General features: G+C 41.7%; 1 protein-coding gene across 2 annotated transcripts in view; it reads left to right on the top strand.

The window, feature by feature from the left end:
* TSC22D2 (TSC22 domain family member 2) overlaps positions 1-20,255 on the top strand; it is a 41,864-nt gene that overhangs the window by 10,553 nt on the left and 11,056 nt on the right. Inside the window, exon 2 of one of the 2 annotated variants that reach the window (XM_075268783.1) lies at positions 11,303-11,371. The exons of the other annotated variant lie outside the window; for it this stretch is intronic. Within the exon in view, the coding sequence (XP_075124884.1) occupies positions 11,303-11,371 (69 nt within the window). The remainder of the gene's footprint in view (positions 1-11,302; positions 11,372-20,255) is intronic. 2 annotated transcript variants of the gene reach the window in all.

The following is a 20,255-nucleotide window of genomic DNA, read 5'->3' as shown; positions in this document are numbered from 1 at the left end:
CACTGCTGGACAAGGGTTATCACCTCTATGTGGATAACTTTTACACCAGCATCCCACTCTTTAGGTCCCTGAGTTCTAGAGGAACTGCAGCTTGTGGGACTGTGCGCAGAAATCAAAGAGGCCTCCCTAGGGCACATATTGAGCAGCGCCTCAGAAAGGGTGAGAGTAGTGCCGTCTGCAATGAAAATATGCTGCTGGTCAAGTATAAGGACAAGAGGGATGTTTTTGTACTGACCACAATTCATGGCAGCGGCAGCACCTCTGTCCCTGTGCGTGGCACCAGTACCACTGTCTTCAAGCCAGACTGCATCCTGGCATACAATAGGTACATGGGAGGGGTTGATCTATCTGATCAAGTCCTAAAGCCCTACAGTGCCATGCGAAAAACAAGAGTGTGGTACAAAAAGCTGGTCGTGCACATGGTTCAGATGGCATTGTATAACGCGTACGTGCTATCACGATGTGCAGGCCACACAGGAACTTTCCTTGAGTTTCAGGAGGCAATTATCAAGTCCCTGATATTTGGGGACCTAGAAGTGCCAGGCCCCAGTACTTCTGAAACTCATGGTTCCCGTATTGTACCAGGGCAACATTTTCCCGGTGAAGTCCCCCAAACTGCTAAAAAAGGGAAAACTCAGAAAAGATGCAGTGTGTTACAAAAGAGGAATAAGGAGAGACACCATTTATCAGTGTGACACCTGCCCTGATAAACCTGGCCTGTGCATGAAGGAGTGCTTTAGATTGTACCACACTTCCATGGAATATTAATTTTAGAATTTATTTTCCATGGAATATCGCCTCCTTATACCATCACGTACTCTGCACACAATTACTTTCATCCGGTTATGCAGTAATTTCTGGATAATTATTGCCATACAAGCTGCATCCAAATGTTTGCTATACTTCTTGGTAAATTTTTTAAGAGGTGTAATTTAACACTAACGTCACTGAAGTCAAGGGGTCTAGTTTCCAAAATGGGGTCACATTTTGGGAGTTTCCACTGTTTTGGCACTTCAAGGCCTCTACAAATGTGACATGGTAACTAAAACCAATTTCAGCCAAATCTACCCTCCAACTATTGTTCTATCCCACTGTGTGACCATACATCACTTTACATACACATGTGGGGCATTTCTGTAGTTGGGAGAAAATGCTTGACAATTTGTGGGGTGCATTTTCTCTTTTAACCCCTTGTGGAAATGCATAATTTGGGGTTAAAGCTACATTTTATAGCAAAAAATGTCACTTTTCCTTTTGTTGGGCCAATTCTGTTACACTCCTGTAGGGTCAAAGGGCTCACTATACCCCTTGATAAATTCCTTGAGGGGTCTAGTTTCCAAAATGGGGTCACATTTTGGGGGTTTCCACTGTTTTGGCACTTCAAGGCCTCTACAAATGTGACATGGTAACTAAAACCAATTTCAGCCAAATCTACCCTCCAACTATTGTTCTATCCCACTGTGTGACCATACATCACTTTACGTCCACATGTGGGGCATTTCTGTAGTTGGGAGAAAATGCTTGACAATTTGTGGGGTGCATTTTCTCTTTTAACCCCTTGTGGAAATGCATAATTTGGGGTTAAAGCTACATTTTATAGCAAAAAATGTCACTTTTCCTTTTGTTGGGCCAATTCTGTTACACTCCTGTAGGGTCAAAGTGCTCACTATACCCCTTGATAAATTCCTTGAGGGGTCTAGTTTCCAAAATGGGGTCACATTTTGGGGGTTTCCACTGTTTTGGCACCTTGGGGGCTCTGCAAAAGGAACATGGTGCCTGCAATCTATTTTAGCAAAATCTGGCCTACAAAATCCAATTAGCGCTCCATCCGTTCTGAGAGCGACCGTGTGCCCGTACATTAGGGTACCAGCACATATGGGGTATTGCTGTGTTCGGGAGAAATTGCGTAACAAAATGTGGGGTGCAATTTCTCCTTTAACCCTTAGTAAATGTGTAAATTCTAGGGCTAAATGAATATATTAGTGATAGAAATTGAAAAATGTAAATTTGACCTCCATTTTGTTTTAATTGCTGTGAAATGCTGAAAGGGTTAAGAAACTTTCTAACTGCTGTTTTGGATTCTTTCAGGAGTGCAGTTTTGAGAATGGGGTGACTTATGGGGGTTTTTACAAGAGAGGCCTCTCAAGTTCCCTTCAAAACTGAACTGGTCCCTTGAAAAATGTGTTTTGGAAATTTTCTTGAAAATTTGGAAAATCACTGCTTGACTTGTAAGCCTTATAATATCTGAAAAAAATGAAAGGGTGATTAAAATTTGACTTCTACATAAATCAGAGACATGGTTAATTATATTTATCAAAAAATTTGGGTAGTATGGCTTTCCATTTGAAAGGCTTGCAATTTCAAAGTTTGAAAACTGCACTTTTTTCCAAATTTTCATCAAATTTCCTATTTTTTCATAATCAAAGGCAAAAAATATCGACAAATTTTCTACTGACATGAAGTACAATATGTCACAAAAAAACAATCTCAGAATCACTTGTGTAAGTTAAAGCGTCTCAAAGCTATTGCCATTTAAAGTGACACATGTCAGTTTTGAAAAAAGAGGCCTGGTCCTTAAGTCACTTTTGGGCTGTGTCTCTAAGGGGTTAATATTGGTGCTGGAATACCAGTGTGAAAGGTGCCCTCTTGTCCTGACTGATGTGTAAAAATTATCATAAGAGGAAAAAATTGCTTTTCAATATACAAAAAGTTGTTGTATTTCCTGTCAGATGTCGGTAGCTGTTTTTCGCACAGTAAAGGAACACCTAACAGTTTTATTTTCTTTTGATCTGTTGCATGAGGCTGAGGCCACACGTTGTGGAAAAGCTGTAGTATTACCAGTACAACATCACGGCCATTTATTTCTGTATCTACATACAGCATTTTTTTATATGACTATATTACTATTGGAATGAGTAGTGCTGATATAATTTAGTGATTTTTTTTTTTTTTTTTAAAGCTTTTCATGTTTACTAAACCTGTATGTACCTAAACCCAATTTTAGTATATTCCTGCATTAGCGTAAGGCCCTGTTATTGTATTATTACAGGACGCCATAGCACCGTGGTAGATTATTTTGATGACCAGTTGACTTATGAGGATTGTGCTGTTCTTGTAATGAAAACTAAAGGAATTCCTAATTAAAAACTTACAAAACTAATGTGAATTGAGCCCAGAGTTAGGCTGTGATGGAGGAACACACAGACCATAATAAGACCCCTTGTACTGCTATATTAGGAACCATTCCAGTGCGGCCAGTTGGTTATCATTGCAATAATAAATTTGAGATGAAGGTATTTTCTCACTCCTATGTACAAATGTGTGTCTTCTATTTGCCAAGGAAACTTATAGTGCAAAGAGAGTTGTCATTAGAAAGCAGAAGCCCAACTAGTTACATCTCACAATATAGAGTATGTGATGGGTGGTTGTATCATTTATTATATAGTTCCAGCCTCTGGGACATATACCTGTCTCAAGAATTGGGATCCCCTGACCCCTGTCTCACCACTACTGAGTGCACATGCGCTGCTTTCTCCATTGTATGCAAAGGTAATGAGAAATGCCTGGCCTTTTTTTGGAGCTCTCATAGAAGTAAATTGAAAGGGACCCAACCCCCACCCTCCCAACTGGATTGTCTGGTTTACTTACCTGATAGTCAAACATCCTATTGGAGAATTTGGGCAGATAATGATCCTCCTCTATTAGCTTTTCATTGGGGGAGGAAAGTATTGGAGACCATAACCTACCAAGAAAAGATTGTGCAGGCAGCCTGTGTGAGAAGTTTTGATGTAGGAATAATGAAACCTTATACAGTATAGTACCCAGGAAAATACATTGGTGCTACTTGTCACGCTGAGTTCTGGCAGCCGCTTCCCTTCCTCTTGGCAATTTAGTTTCATGTTGATATAATCCGGGCACCTATCTACACCCATATTACAGCTGAATGTCTTGCTATGACTGCGGATCTAACCATATTGACAATGTGTTAGTTTGGAACATTACACTTGGGCCAGGGCCAGGACTTGGCCTGTAGATGTGTGGCCATATTATGCTTGTGTGACACTAGCTTTGCTTTTGTGTTTTGAACCAGACCAACCATTTCAACCCAACGCTATTCTAGTTTCAACAAGGGGTTGGACAGATGAGAGCAACCGATCTAAAAATGTACAGTAAACCCAAGATATTGAAATTCCTAATTCATCCCATACCATGGCTTGTGCCTTTTTAAATGCCACTTGCAACAAACATTGTCACAATTGATGTTTTACGCCACTTTCTGAAAAGGGTTAATTGTCACCAGATAATAATCATTTATGCCAGTTTTCTGCTGTAAAAAACAGCTCTATGCCAGCTCCAGACTTGTGTAGGCCTGTGAATCCACCTGATTGGAGGCCGGGGTCTCTTCATAAATTGGGTGCATCTTACAGTGCAGGAATTATCTACAAGAACATACAACCTGCCAAGCTTGATGATCCCCCTTTACCTAGTGTCTATCACAGTTTCAGAAGTTTTTGTACATACAGTCTATTGAACCAGTCAGATCTTCTTTCCATGATCCACTGGATTACTGTATAGTTGTGTTTTTATACATCTGAATCCTTTAAATTGAGTCGATCCGAAGTTTTAGCCCTGAAAACTGCTTGCAGGACCTTTTTGTATGTGACCTTGCCTATGTACATGGTCCCCCTTATTTCCTCACCATGAATTCCACCTTTTAATGCTCTGGATCCCAGGATCTCCTTCCCAGCCTCCCCATCTGTTCTTGAGCCAAGGGCCTTCATGTGACAATAACTTCCCTTAGGCACTTGTGATCCTGAAGCCAGAAGTATTAACTTGGCTTTCTGAGGCATGCAGGCAGCGTGACCATACACATAGGTATGTTTACCAGTGTCAACAAGTGTGGACAGAACCCGGAACTGGTCATACACGTAAGAGGTCAGGTGAGCGCTTCTAAGCATGTTATCTCATAGTATTGGAGGAATGCACTGGGTATTAAGTGTTGGATATGGAGATAGAGATATATATATATATATATATATATATATATATATATATATCGTTCAGTGGCAGTTTCCTAATTTGTCCTGGGTTGTCGCCACAAACCGCTGAACCACATGCTGTGATATACATATTTAGATGTTCTACTTGAAATTTATGGTTTGCACGTTCCCATAAGATGCTGTTTTTGTGAAACTACATCTGGACATGGTGGTTGCACGGAACGGAGAACATTCCTTGAAAAGTCCTCCACATTTGGAACACAAGTAAAATATGACTGTGTTGGAATAAGAACAGAGTACAGATCATTTTCCATAGATAGCTGACCAGTATGAGCTGCTCCGGCTGCATTCCAGGAACTCTAATGAATGGATGCGATTGTGAACTGTCAGCTCCAGCAGCTAGGTAGCTAAAAATCCACAGTGCGCCCCTTGGGTCTAGGTGCCTTTTGCCTCATTTGTCTAAATGCTTACTTGTGTAGTGTTAATTGAAGCTGATAAATCCAGGCATTACCGCATATGACTTCTAATATACTTGTTTTATTTAGAGAAGCAATTTACCTTCAAAAGTAACCCTTAAAGGGCTTGACCCACCAGGTATTGGTCATAAAGCTGTGCTTGCCATTTACCTGCTGTTAAAATGATCCAGTTATGATATACGTGATAATGGCAAGTTTTCAAAATGGCTCTTGGTATGCATGTCCACCTAATGAGCTGAGTGCTGGTGGACGCACATGCTCAGTCACTCTCCTCGTAGTAAGGTCTCAGCATAATGATTTTCTGTTCACTACAGAGCAACAAATAGAAATGGCTATCTGCCCTGCTTGTCACGGTAGGACTGGAGCCTCTGTGGTAGCATGCCAGTATGTCTCAAAATACTCCTTCTAAAGTGGAAGTAAGAAGGGACTAATAGAAATCTATGTCAGCTGCCAGAGGGAGAAGGAAACTGATTCTGTCCAGAGCCCATAACCAGCAGCACAGACTAGCAGTTGTACCAAGGAGAATGTGATAGAAAAAGTTAAGTTTTATACTAGAAAAATTGTAAATGACTTTTAAACCAATTTCTATAGCCTTTCAGGTCTCTGTCACAGCGATTCATGAGATAACCCTGAAGACTGTTATGTTGGATGGCTACATTAATATGTGAACGGTTTGAAGGATGCCATTTTCAGATCTGTATTTTTTTTTTTTCTTCTTACATTTCCTGGCCTTGTGATCTATAGACAGGACTACTGGGTGCATAAAATGGAAAGGACTCCAGATCTGCATGGCAAGGGAATGGTCAGGATTATAAAATGAAAATTACTGATCTGAAATTGGTGTCCTTTTATTAGTATAGTTTATAGAGATGCTTGAGAGTCTTCTGTTCATCTACAGTGGAAAATCTTTGCCAGAACAAAAATCCCTTAGTCAACTCTCATGAGTGCTATGTGGAGATGGAGTTTAATGCTCAAAAGTATTTTACACTTCTATGTAAACACGACTTGGCTAGTAAAAGTTAAGAGCTGAACAGGATTAATAGCACATGGCTTCTTTATTTCCAGGAATAGTGCCACTGCTGTCACAGGTGGTGCCTGGTATCGCAGCTCTGCTATATTGAAGTGAAGGTTGATGAGCTGCACCTCTGTATGTGCTTGATGGATGGACGCGACTTGTCAGAAAGCCGCTCTGATTTTCTAACCCTTTCATCCCCTTTAAAAATTTCAGGTCACTGTCTCTGGGCTCTGGGACTATTATTCCTTGTTGTCAATGAATTATTGGCAAATGCAAGCATGTTGTCCTGTTCCTCAATCCTGCACTTGGCTGCTAAAATGGTTTCCCCTCTAAATATTCTAAAGGAAAAAATGAGCGCAGAGTCTACAAGTGTAGATGAAAAGGAGCAGGTCGCTGCACAGAAAGAGAAATGTGAAGGTTATATCTGTAATTTACTGCCAGGTAGATCTGAGAGATCTATGGGTGACAGAAGCGACTACCTGCAGGCACAAGTCTGAGGAGACTGCACATAGCTATTGCATATTATGCTTCAGGAGAGCCGGCACTGGAGGAACGCTTTTATCCTGACAGACTGGTAAAGTGTGTGTGTTCACTTGATGGCTACTGTGACTAGTAGTGCCCACCAGCATCATTCCTGGCACGGGTAACCAATAAGTTATCTGTCCTGTATGTTTCTAGCCCTGCCTAGTTTTTGCCTTTCGCGGATAACCGTTCGGAGGTTCTAGCAAAGTGATAAAGTTCATCAGAGATGTGGAAACTGGCAATAGCGCAGCTTACAAAATCCACAAAAATGTGGCCTGACTACATCAATCTGTTTTCTTAATTACAATTTGGCAAAGATTCACTAAAGCGCTAATAAAGATAACACTGCAGATGGTTTTATCACAAGTGATCTCACTAGATACAGTCAGTGCCAAGAAGTTAAGGCCCAGTTATCGGGAGCGATTATTCGCAATAGTTTGCCCATGTGAACGTGCTCCGATCATCTGACAAGCAAAGCACATTGGTTGGGCGATCACTTTCTTTATGCAACATAACACATACTGACAAAGATAAATACAGACTATATTGGGGAGACAGATTCACTGATTGCCTTACCCATAGCATGCAGCAATCGTTACTGCTGTATGACCACAGACATTAGCAGCTGCCTGTGGTGACCAATGACCACACAAGTGTGATAGGGTAATGTGTTATCTGCAGACTTGTGCAGTCATTGGTCACTGCGCCTATGGGACTGAAAGCGTACCATTATACAGGCAGTTATTGGGAATGAATGTTCCAAATCATCACCTGCTCTTTGGCCCGTCTAAATGGGTTCATACTGTGGATTCACCTAAAGGGCTCCTAGCAGGCAACATTTCATGGGCAGATTTGTTACTTCCCAAATCTTATTTTATCCTCAACATCTGCTAAAGGCTCTCCATATATACTTCAGATGGTCGGCCAAATGAGTTGAAATGGGTGGGTCTGGCCATTACACATCTAATGTGTCTTGAGGTTGTTTTATGTGGGCAGATGAGTTGCCTATACTGCATAGATTCTACATTCATATACATGTGAGTATAGAACAATGATCATTACTAGTCATTCATCCCAATACAGTTTGTATGGTGGTAGCACATTCTTATTACTGGGCATGTTTACATGGCAATGGTTAACGCAGGCCACTGATCACCCATTAAAATGTTGAAGGGCCTTAAGTGTACATATACTTCAGACTATTGTCGGAAAACTCTATGGTAAGTGATAAATTGTTATGGTGCAAAAACACCTTAAAGAGATCCATTCACCACCTCCACCAATTTGACCTCCTTTGATAAACTCCATTCCACGGTTTTTACCACAGGTGGGATTTTTTTTTTCTCCAGCCCCCCACAGGTCTTGAAAACCCAGTGCAGCTTTTTTCAATGCCTACGCTCTCCAATGTCAGGCAGGCAATGGGGTGCGACTCCAATCCAAGGCAGACAGTAGTGCTCTGGGTCACACCCCACCTGCCGCCGTAGTCTAACATACTATGAGAGTTGCTCCCCTATGATATATAGTGGGTCTCCGTGAAGGACCTGAGCGGAGGCGAGTCAGTGTGTAGTGTGATCATTGCCACCTCTGGTCCATGGTATTCTTGGAGTATAGGTCCTAGGAATGGTGCCCTCTAGTGGTTCATATCTCTGTGGAAATCCTATAAGGCCAGTATTTGTGGGGGTGGAAGTTATAAATATTAGTAACTAATGCTGAACATATGACAGACTATTCAGTGAGTAGCTGGTGTATTGCAGCACAGTGGTTGGCCAGGACTTGGTTCCTGATACTGGGATGCCGGCCATGTTTTCTGTAAACTAGAACTGTTTTTAGATGCATGTAGGTGGACTTTCGTTCTTGCCTGGCAATGGAAATTAGAAAAAGTCAAAACCAAGTAGTATTAATAACAAAACTTCAGTTATTAGCCCTTGACCTTTTTATAATGTATTGTCATCCAAATCTATCCACAGCATTCAGTTGTGTATATATGTGTATAATAGAGGATTGCTAATGCCCCCTGTATTCTGTATGCAGACACCACTACTGTCATCGCCTATTGACAACTATGGAATTTCTTACTGCTTAGTTTTTGTTGTTAGGACCTCTAATAGTTTACTGTCTTGGTAACAATTGCTATTCTTAATGGAAATTTCCACTGTATAACATATTGGGTATTTGTGTAAATGTCAGTCCACTGTTTCTGGTAGCTACCTAAGCCAGAAGAGACCCAGGGGAAGGAAGCCATAGAGAAGAGAAATGAAAGCTTAGAAAGTCACTGTGGCGCCTGAAAAACTTACACGAAAAACAAGAACAGGTCTTGGCTGTAGGACATAGGCAAACATTTTCCTATGTTCCTGTGCTTGGATTCTGTCCCTGTTTGGCACAAAGGGAATGCTGCATATAAATGTGTGAATAAGCCTGAATGTCTCCGCATGTCTCTATAGCCAGGGGCACATCTACGTGGTGGAACAAGGGGGCAGTGGCACTGGTCACAAGTTTTTCCTGCACTTTTGTAGGGAGCCGCAGCATGAGCCCGTTCACTTGGCCAGCATCCTTCATTCTTGGGATTGTCACAGGTCAGAGCCCATTGATCAGAATATGATGATGTGTCTATGATACATTATAACTTTACAAGACAGCAGGTTGTTTGCGGGGGTATTCCTAATATGTGACGCTTGTCCAGTGCAAGCTTCGTAAATACAGTGATAATCTGTGACGTGACCGCCTATAGTGGATGGTAGGTTGGTAGCGAATGACTTGCGTAAATATTATATCATTGACAAAATGATGTATGCGAGTACAATAGAGGTCCTGGAGCAGTCGTCCCTTTTCCTGCATGTCGTTCTGTGCTGTGTTGAATTCTAGATATGATAAGCAATGAAGTGACTGCACAAAAAATAGCTCACTGCAAAAGAAGAGGAGGAACCAGCGCTGTGCAGAGGTGTAAGCGCTTACAGGAAAAGTGAGGCTGCAGCTTTCTCGCTGACACACATTTAGCACTTCAATTTACTATTTTAAGTCTGGGTTTCAGTTACAAAAATACCAGTCACTGAGATGTTTTTGTCTCTGGATTATTTGCACTTCAATAAAGCAATCCCCCCCCCCACCCCTCTCAAATGCATAAGTGACCCATATTGTATCACTAGATGCCTAGTGATACCTATAACATATGTTGGGGCTACTTCGTGGGCTATAATATGTAATGACATATCCTAATGATAGTGTATTATTTCACAGCTTAGTAGTTACAATGTTTCACCCAATTTGCCTTTGTCAAGTTACATCAGGTATAGGACAATGAGGACATGCACTCTCATTCTCCTGTAACTTGATAAAGGCAAATTTGCCAGCACGTTGTAGCTAATAGATTTGGTTGTGAAATAATACACTTTGGAAACTAAACCGGATATAATCGATGAAATAAATGAGCACCCATCTTGTACACACTAAGTTGGGTTGCTGTTTTTCTTACTTTCATGGTATTATGCTTTGAAGAATCCTCCCACTAGCACCCAAATATAACGGAGCGCGGTGACACCAACCTATTCATATCCCCATGATAGACCCTCATTGATAAATCAATTACCTAACACCCCCACACCTCCACCCTCAGAGAATGGAGCAGACAGCTCTGTTCTCTTTTTAATGCCACTGTTTGCTGGTCTGACCGCTACACAGAGGACAGCGCTGTCTTGCTACCTGCATCATTCTTTGGTACTGGGATTCTGACCCTCACATCTTTAGGACATGTCATCATCAATATTTGTAGCCCAGAAAATCCCTTTAAAGTGGGGCCTGCAGCTGTAAAGAACTTGTGACATATCTTTGTGGGGAGACACACAGATAGGAGAGTACTCTGCAGCCAGCCATGACTCTTGGCTTCTAGCATCTTTCCAGAACAGTTAGACATGTATTTGGGTGTAATGAAGTGTATATTTGGTGTAAGTGCCAGGAAAGCTCCAGCATATATATATGGCACACCTGTTTAGAGGCTGGCATTCACCGAACTGATGCCAAAATAGTGTCTTTGTCTCCTCTAGCACACGAAGCCAGTGGCTCAGTCTGGATTTGGCACGGTTTGATCCGGCTATGAGTAGGGGGTACCTCAAGTTGAATGCAAATCCTACTTTTGAGAAGACTTGTAGCCTTCTGATGCTTGGCTGGTGCCGGGTCCTTCAGTTGTCTATGGACATTTAATGTTTTCTGTAATAATTTTTCCCTTTCTTCATTACTTACAGCACAAATGTTTTCTACCTTTTTTTTTTTTTCCATTTGATTCTTGGGTCTCGCAGGAATCCTTCTTCTGCTTTCTATGAAGCATTTCAAGTGAAGTTTCGCGGGTCAAAGAGACTGGGTGATAGGTATGAGCACTGTATGGCTACGTGCAAGTTTTGCATGAGCAGCTTACCATAAAGCTTAATTCTTGAATGACCCTATGGGAACGGTGCAATGGAAATGGAGCTTTGTGGAGCTTTTCTGGTGTCTGCAGACTGTAATTCCAAGGAGTGTGACTGAAATAACTCTTCTTTTCTTTAGGTTTTACCTGCTCCCTTCATTGCTCAAATCCAGTTCTTGTCTTCCGGTTATTATTTATTCCCCTCCCACCCTTTTCTTTCTTTCTTTTTGCAAGTATTAGTTGTTAGTGTTACCTTCTATCCCTGTTTTAGCACCTTTCAGTTTTTCTGTGTGGTTGAGGATCAGAGCTTACTCCATGGCCCAGGGTTGTGTTGACATACAGATAAGAAGGCTATGCAGTAAATCAGGGATTCATTAAGGGTTTTTTTGTTTTTTTTTCCCCTATCATCCCACCACATCAGCCTTACTAGTTATTCCTATATCTATTGGGGCTATCCTAGAATTATTTGTTGGAAGAAGGGAAAAGAAGATATATTGACAACATCTAATAGAGGATCGACAGTGCAATACCATGGTGAATCCTCTATATGTCCTTTATATATTAAACAGGTTAAGCTTTAAATCCTGAATGCCCCCCAATATACACACACACCACCACCTCCAAGCTAGCATGCATGTAGGTAACACAGAATGGATGGCCCAAAAGTGAAGAGAGCGTTGCACCCCTCCAACTTTCCAATAGCTGATCGGCATGGGGTAGGTCGGATGCTTTCCTATATACTACTGATGACCTATAACGTCAGGGTCCCAAAAACTCCTTTTAGCTGTACATGGACTCTTTTAAAAGATGTCATCCATATAAAGGTGGAGAGGTCTCCTCCTTCTAGTTCTTTAGTCCTGGACAATAAAGATGCTTGAACTTATGTTCTCATCTTGACCCCATATGGGTCGTCTTATAATTATTACCATGGTCATATTTGGCCTGAGTTGACTAGTTGAGGTTAATAAGTTACTGACCATGTTGTGAAGGCAATGCCAGGAAGTAGATGGTGCTTGTACATGTCCAGTTGATGTCAGTAGCCCTTCTGTATTGTGGGCCCATTATTGCCATTTCCACAGGACCTAGTTGTCAGATAGCACTTCTGGATCCCGGGTCATATCTAGAACATAAACTTATTAGATGACGGGATATATTATATGCTGGACAGTGTTTTATGTTCCCATCCTTCATTATCTGCTTCACATATTCATGACTACCTCTTTCTGGAGGATCGACCACTGACAAATCCATCTTTTTTGCTCCAAAACCTCAGTTCCCAAGTCCTGTGATCCTTGGTACATGTGAGGGAGCTATATGATCTAATTGTGTACAACTTTTTTTTCTTTAGTCTTTTTAGATCTACAGTATTTCTATTTTGCTTTGGAGGACCTTGGAACTGGATTAGAGCAGTCAAGGGAGCAGGGAATACCGTAAAAGAGAAATAAGTGGGATTAACAGTGTGAACACCGACTGATTTTAGCAACTTTTTCTAAGTCCCAAACAGAAAAAAGAAACGGAAAAGGTAAGTTTAATTTCCCTTATTGAAGAGGGTGCACTGAGTCCATGACTAGATACAAGATTTGGGGTACTGGGATAAGTCTGCAGGACATGTCACCCCCGCCCTTAAAGTGATCTATCGATATATTCTATGAAACTTGCATCTACTAATCTGTGGTGCGCTTGTGTCTTGCATTGTGTGATCCGTGTGCGTTTGCAGTTTTTGTATACTATTTTTGTACTGCATGACTGCATTGTTAATCTACGCGGCAGTGTATTTCGTATAGCAAGTGGTTTCCAGACTTGTCCACCTGAGCCTGGAATGTGACCCAATCTGACGTGTTACAATGCTGTATGCTTCCAGCTCCATACACTGGCTATTTTCTGTGTGTCTCTTCTTTCCTCTGGGAAGTGGTATTTTCAGTCTTGCCGTTAAGGTTGCTATGTGACTTATCCCTAGAGTTCGGTGAAAGAAAAACCAGTTCATCAACAAGAATTAGCATTTCGGGCCCTATTTATTTAGTGGGTATATAACAAACATGACAATGTGAGAAAACGCAATCGTATCCCAAGTGAGGTGTGTCCGATAAACATGACACATGATCGCACTCCAGTCTGTAAACGGGTTGTCTTATTCATTTCTGAAGTCTACACACACATCTAGAAGCTTCCAGGTGTACATGGAGGCATGCCAAGTTATTTTAGCATGGAAAGGTTACGTATATACTACTTTTTAATTTCTACTGTTAGAGGCAAAATTGAGGATGCAATGTCCCTCTTATGACTGACTTGAACGGCGGATGCCACCATAGCTCAAGTATTATCCGTGTAGTATTATCCGTCACTTGTTGTATGCTGCTGGGGCTTGCTGTGGTGCTCCATTGCCAATGTAAAGAACTAAAATTCTTATTGCCTTTACCTACAGGTACCTGCCTTCCCCTAAATTACAGAGTGGGGTAGTGCTGAAATTGCTCATTGTCTTCATATGCAATACAGATCTTCTGTGAAGATGACTTGCTGCCCAGTATGAGATACATGATCTCTTCAGAGGCAGAGAGCCATGGAAATAATTGTCACGTGATCTGTGGTTTTCCATATATAAGGAGGAGGGAATGTCATCACATGGTCATGTGACTGAAAGGGAGAATGGTTTTAGAGGCTCTCTGCTACACACAGTACATCACAATGTCATTTACAGGGCCTTGCAAAAGTATTCATACCCATTGAACTTTCACACATTTTGTTACCCTAAAACCAGAAACTTAAATGTATTTTATCGATAGGTTAAGTGATAACCAACACAAAGTAGCAGATAGTTGTGAAGTGGAAGGAAAATGATACATGGTTTTCACAATTTCAAATAAAAATCTGAAGAGTGTGATGCGCAAAAGCCTTCAGCTCCCCTATGCCAATACTTTGTCGAGCCATCTTTCTCTACAATTACAGCTGCAAGTCTTTTGGGGTCTGTCTTTACCAGCTTTGTGCATTTAGAGACTGAGATTTTTTTGCCCATTTTTCTTTGTTAAATAGCTCAAGCTCAGCCAGATTTAATGGCAAAGACTTGAAAATTGCTGTTCACAGATGCTCAATGGGATTTAGGTTTGGGCTTTGCCTGGCTCATTCTAACACTGGAATATTCTTTGCTGTAAACCATTCCACTGTAGCTCTGGCTGTATGTTTAGGGTTATTGTCTTGCTGGAAGGTGAATCTCTTTCCCTTTCTCAAGTCTTTTGCAGCCTCCAGTAGGTTTTCTTCCAGCATTGCCCTGTATTTAACTCCATCCATCTTCCCATCAACTCTGATCCGCTTCCCTCTCCCTGCAGAAGAAAAGCCTCCCCACAGCATGATGCTGCCACCACCATGTGTCACAGTGGGGATGGTGTGTTCAGGGTGATGAGCGGTGTTACTTTTCCGTCCCATATAGCTATGCATTTAGGCCAAAAAGTTCAACTTTACTCTCATCTGGCCAGAGCACCTTCTTCCACATGTTTTCTGTGTCCCCTATATGGCTTGTGGTAAACTAACGGCACTTATGTCTTTCTTTCAACAATGGTTTTCTTCTTGTCACTCAGTGAGCACCGGAAGTTCACTGAGCTCTGTGTTGTGTGTACACAGGGGGAGGTGAGAGCAGGGAGGCTAATGATTCGGCAGCAGCCTCCCTGCCCTCTCCTCCCCCTGTGTACACACATCACACAGTGCTCAGTGAGCTTCCAGTGCTCCAAGGTGGATAATTAGCATATCAATAAAAGCGGCTGAAAGGATTAACAAATTAAAGGTATGCCTGGAATAGCCTTTCTAAAGGCTATGCAAATATATTCTTAGTTAAAAATGAGTTTTCCCAATGATGGAGCCCCTTTAAAATTGTGTGAACCTTTTATCATTTTCCTTCCACTTCACAATTATCTGCTACTTTGTGTTGACCTTTCACTTAACCTCTCAATAAAGTACATTTGTTTGTAGTTGTAAGGTGACAAAATGGGAAAAAGTTCAAGGGCTATGAATACTTTTGCAAGGCTGTGTTGTGATGTGTTCAGGAGACCATTTACTTTCTGCCCTTGTGCCTTCTAGTTCATTATTATCTCAGATGCCCTCTATCAATAAGGACTGTTCTAAGAAAAATATCCTTGTAGTACTTTTTGGTTGGATTCACATCTGCTTTTGAGATTGTCAAGAGTCTGGACCGCTATTAGCCAAAATATACCGGACATATAGAAGCTGAAATGTCCTCAATAATCTGCTTCAGACTCCATTGCCACTGCTTGTCCTGCAAAGTAATAGAATTAAGTAGAAAATCCATCCACCACTGGAGATGTCACGTTTGGGGAAGCTTGTGTGTTTCATTTGACACATTTATTAAGGCTGTGTCCACATGGGACATGCATCAGCAAAAACTGCACCAAATCACGTTTTTTTGTTTGCAATTTCCACAGGTAGTAAAAATGGTAGCATAAATCTGCATGCTGTGGGGTGGGTTTTGTTTTCTTCCCCTGTGGCCGAGATGGTCTCTTAAATCTTCCAATTTACAGGTCACTTTTCCCAATAGTCTCCTGTTGGATGTTGTTTTGCTGCTGATGCCATCTAGTGGACTGAAGTGAGAATGGCAACTCATTTCAAAGAATAAATGCCTGCATGTTCTTCACTGCTTAGATGGAATACAGATGTGATCTGCTAGTGATATGACTTAATGAATAGGTAGTCGTATACAATCCCCAACATATGGACAGCGTGCGCTCGGATCGGCTTTAGTATCAACTTCATTTATACAAAACTGTATACTTGTTCATATGCGCCAATTTTATACTAGAAAGTTATTCTATAGCTAATGGTACACAATTGCTTTTCAAATTATGTAATGGGAAACTAAGAGGTACAGATTCTCAGCTGGGATGACTGAAGCAAATCTGCCCCCCACCCCCTTCCCAATAAATGGTAAAAATCACAATTGTCAATGGCCGTTTACTAAAAGGGTTGTTCATGCACAGGGGATAGGTCATCAGTTCGTGATCTGACACCCAGCCCCCACACATACTGCAGCAGCTTCTGGTGCCTGAAGGCTGCTGAAACAGCTGACAGGGGGACAGTGTGCGGTCTGCTCATATTCTATTAATGGGAGTGGTGCAGGGTTACTGCAATAGTAATGCTTGACTGTACATGTTCCCCATGCACTGCAGAAACTTCCGGCACCTAGAGGCTGTTCTGTGAGTGGTCTGGGTTTCAGACCTGTCATTTAGATGAGATACTGATGACCTTGGTCATGTAGATAGGTCATCAGTATGAAAATTCCTTTCATCTGAGCCCCTTGATTTTGCTGGGATAGTGGGACCCTCTTGCCATCTAATATGTATACAGGCCTCTACTGACTGAAGGTGTTGGTTAGAGAAGGATCAGATGGTTGGATTTCAGCATGCTCTCTTTTTGGGAGCCAGAGGGAGATGACAGCCTCTGGCACCAGTTTGTCTTCTTTCTGACCATTCAGCATGTGTGTTTAGTGGAGGAATGGTGACAATTGTCTGTTTTTGGCCAGCCTTAGGACATTTTCCTTGAATTCAATCTGTAGAGCTCATATAGAGTAAATCCTGCTTACTATCATGTAATGTGAGTGAACTGGAATGGACAGAACTCCATAATCTGCAAGGCGGCTTCAGTTGCATAATGTTAGCTGAGGCTCAGTGGTTCTGAGACTCACAAGTCCTGACCCATGCTACAACTATGGGGACACCAAAGCAACTACATGACAGGAACCCAGGAGTGTGACTTGCCCTAGTGTCATACGTTCTAGTCACTCCTAGGTTTGTAGCTTAGACTTGTAATGTAGATCAGCCACTTGCCAATATTTCCTTTTTTGAGAAGTAATTTCCAGATTAAGATCTCTGATGTACAAACCACATCTGGTGTTATCGGAAGGCTAACCAGCAGACTCTCTGGCCTAATCGCCCCTCGAAAAAGAAACTCGGCTTAAAATCTGAAGTGGAATTTTACTGTCTGACAGGCTTGTAGAGCGCTCGTATCTGGACTAACCTAATGAAGTAAATAATGCTTTACCATAATATATTAGATAGACTCTAAAATTTCTACAGAATTGTTTCATTAAGGCAAGTGAGTGAGATTGTAAAAGTTGTCATCCAATATCTCAAAGATCGTCATCTCCCCTGGTATATGGAACAATGGAGGACATAATCCTTGGGAAAGATTCGGTCAAGCATATAGAAGACTGAGGGGAATCCTGAATTCTCCTGAGCTGCTGTCCATTAAAAAAAAAACACAACAAATTGACCCATGAACGGAGCCACGCACACGGAAAGAAAAAACAAAATTGCACAGACTTTTGTTCTTTCTTTACTTGTCTTGGCCATTCAAGTCTAAAGGGTCATGAGAAAAATGGGCTATATACGGATGTTTATCCATGTGCAGTCATTGGTTGGTCAACGTAAATCGGATCAAATATGGAACTGCACAATTGGGTGTTTTGTTTTTGTTTTTTTTTTTGTTTTTTTCTGGTTCTCAAAATGGAGCACTCGTGATTAAAAACAAAAAAACAGCCTGAAAATGAGTTTTGTGCTTGGGGCGATAGAATAGAAGGGGCCACTGACAGTACAGAAGTGTCCATGTAGCCTGAATCATTTCTCTGAGTCTACGCTTTGTAACCTGGAAGGCAAAGTAGCCATTTTGGACTACTATTGCTTAGTCCGGCCGTCTGCTCTAAAGTACATTTTAAGGCTTTGCTGCTCCTTTACACGTAAGGTGAGCGCTAGCGTTGGACAGACGCCAGGGTTAGGCCATTTATTACTAAACTAAGTAAACCCATGAATGGCGTTGTGATGAGTCAATACAATGTGCAAATCGGGGCTTCGAGTTGTCAGACTGTCTAGGTCAGTACCATTGTGGAGTGACTCATACGATTGTTCTGAAATCTTGTGACACTCCTGTAAATATTGCCTCAGTTGTAGATTAGGTATCAACCTTGAGAGACTGAGGCACCCTTAAGGAAATTCGTAAAATGGTGTTCCCATCCCGTGATATTTTTACATTTATTGGCTAAATTGTGTCTAAATTGGCTAATTCTGCGAGTCCTCCCCCTCCATCCCCCTCATCTTATTGTTTATATCCTTGTAGAAGGTGATGACGGATTCAGGACTATGTGAATGCTTTCTTTGGATAACATTCCTGGTTTTCATATGGTCTAAGCTAATGCAGTGCGCTCACTTGTCAGCTGGCAGGTAATGGTTAGTGAAGCATTACATCTTCCTGACACTGTTTACATGACTATGTACTTAGGGTGATTGAGGAAGGGGCTACGTTGCACAAGGTGTAGTCTGATGTGTTGCTATTAAAACTATTGCAGCAAACCTCTGAATCTATTTACCGGCTAATATCGCAGGCTTAGATCTATAGTATATTGCTGTTCTTCAAGCTGAACATACATGGCAGATCACCGGTACACACAGAAGAACCGACCAGAAAGGTTTGGTAAATGTGTTAGGCCATACAATACAGACACTGGAAGTGACACTTTGTGTGTTGGAAACTGCAGCGCGAGACTCTCTATTCTGGAAGTGTTGTGTGTTTTATGTTTGCAGTGTGCAAGTGGCTCTTATTGATATCCCATCCATGGACAGGAGACAGAAACCTGCACTCAGTTTTCAAACCCATTCATTTGAATGGGTTTGGAAAGTGTCCGGCCGTCAGCGTTTTGTGCTCTCCAAGGCGAATCCGGGTTTTTTTAACCGGACACAGTCGGACAACATAAAAAAGTGTTTAACAAAAGCCAGGAGTGGATTGAGCAGTAAGGAGAAGTATAAGTACTTACTATATATTTTCCATTCCCTTTTTAGCTCCTAAAAAGCAATGTGGAACCTCAGCCTTACAGTCCCAGCAAAGTAAATGATGATTCACTAATGTCATCCACACATTACACAAAAAGTATACAGAAAATGCAGAGTTTCCAGAAACACATGCATTTTTATTAATCACAGCTTGTTAAATGTATTCACAGAAATGCTGCAGTTTCCCCATACACTCATATAAGGTAGAAGCAAAAAGGAAAAATGCTGCTTTCCCCAGCGCCCCTCTCCTCCACAGCAACTTTTAGCTGTGTTCTGCTACTTATGGACTTGGCCTAATGGGGCTTTGTTTCTCCCTTTTTTTTTTTTTTCCCCAATGTTGCTGTCCCATTTCCAATGAGTGATTTGGAAATGAGATTGTCCAGGAATAAAAGAACATGGCTGTATTCTTCCAAATATAACACTAAATATGTCAATGAATGGTGTCTGATATTGCAGCTCAGCTTCATGGAAGTGAATGGCACTAAAGCCTCGTTCACATCTGCGTCGGTAATCCGTTCGGAGGAGTCCGCATGGGGACCCCCTGAGTGGACTACCGAACACATTTGCAAACGATATGCAGTGAAGGCACATGGACCCCATAGACTGTAATGTGGCTGTGTGACTGCCACGAGATCTCCACAGGGAACATGCGGACAGGACAGTACTTCACAATCTACTTTCCTGTCCATATGATTCATGCAGAGACTGTGCGGCAAGCACATGGACCTCATTATAGTTTATGGGGGTCCATGTGCTTTCACTGCACACTGCTTGCAAATGTGTTTGGTGGTCCATTCGGGGGGTCCCCATGCAGACTCCCTGAATGGATTACCAAACGCAGAAGTGAACCAAGGGTGAGCTGTAATGCTTTTTACAACCTGTGGACAGGTAAAAGTTTTTTAAAGTAGCTATCTTTTGTGATCTTGTAGAGCCTGTCTAACCTTTGTAAACGTCTGATATCTCTCAACTAATTAGAAAATAGTGGAAACTCCTGTATCAGACCAAGGTGCTGCAGCGCGCAGAGTCATC

Source organism: Leptodactylus fuscus, chromosome 3 (assembly GCF_031893055.1).
Source record: "Leptodactylus fuscus isolate aLepFus1 chromosome 3, aLepFus1.hap2, whole genome shotgun sequence".
Classification (NCBI taxonomy): Eukaryota; Metazoa; Chordata; class Amphibia; order Anura; family Leptodactylidae; genus Leptodactylus; species Leptodactylus fuscus.
This window is presented reverse-complemented; position numbering and strand designations above follow the sequence as displayed.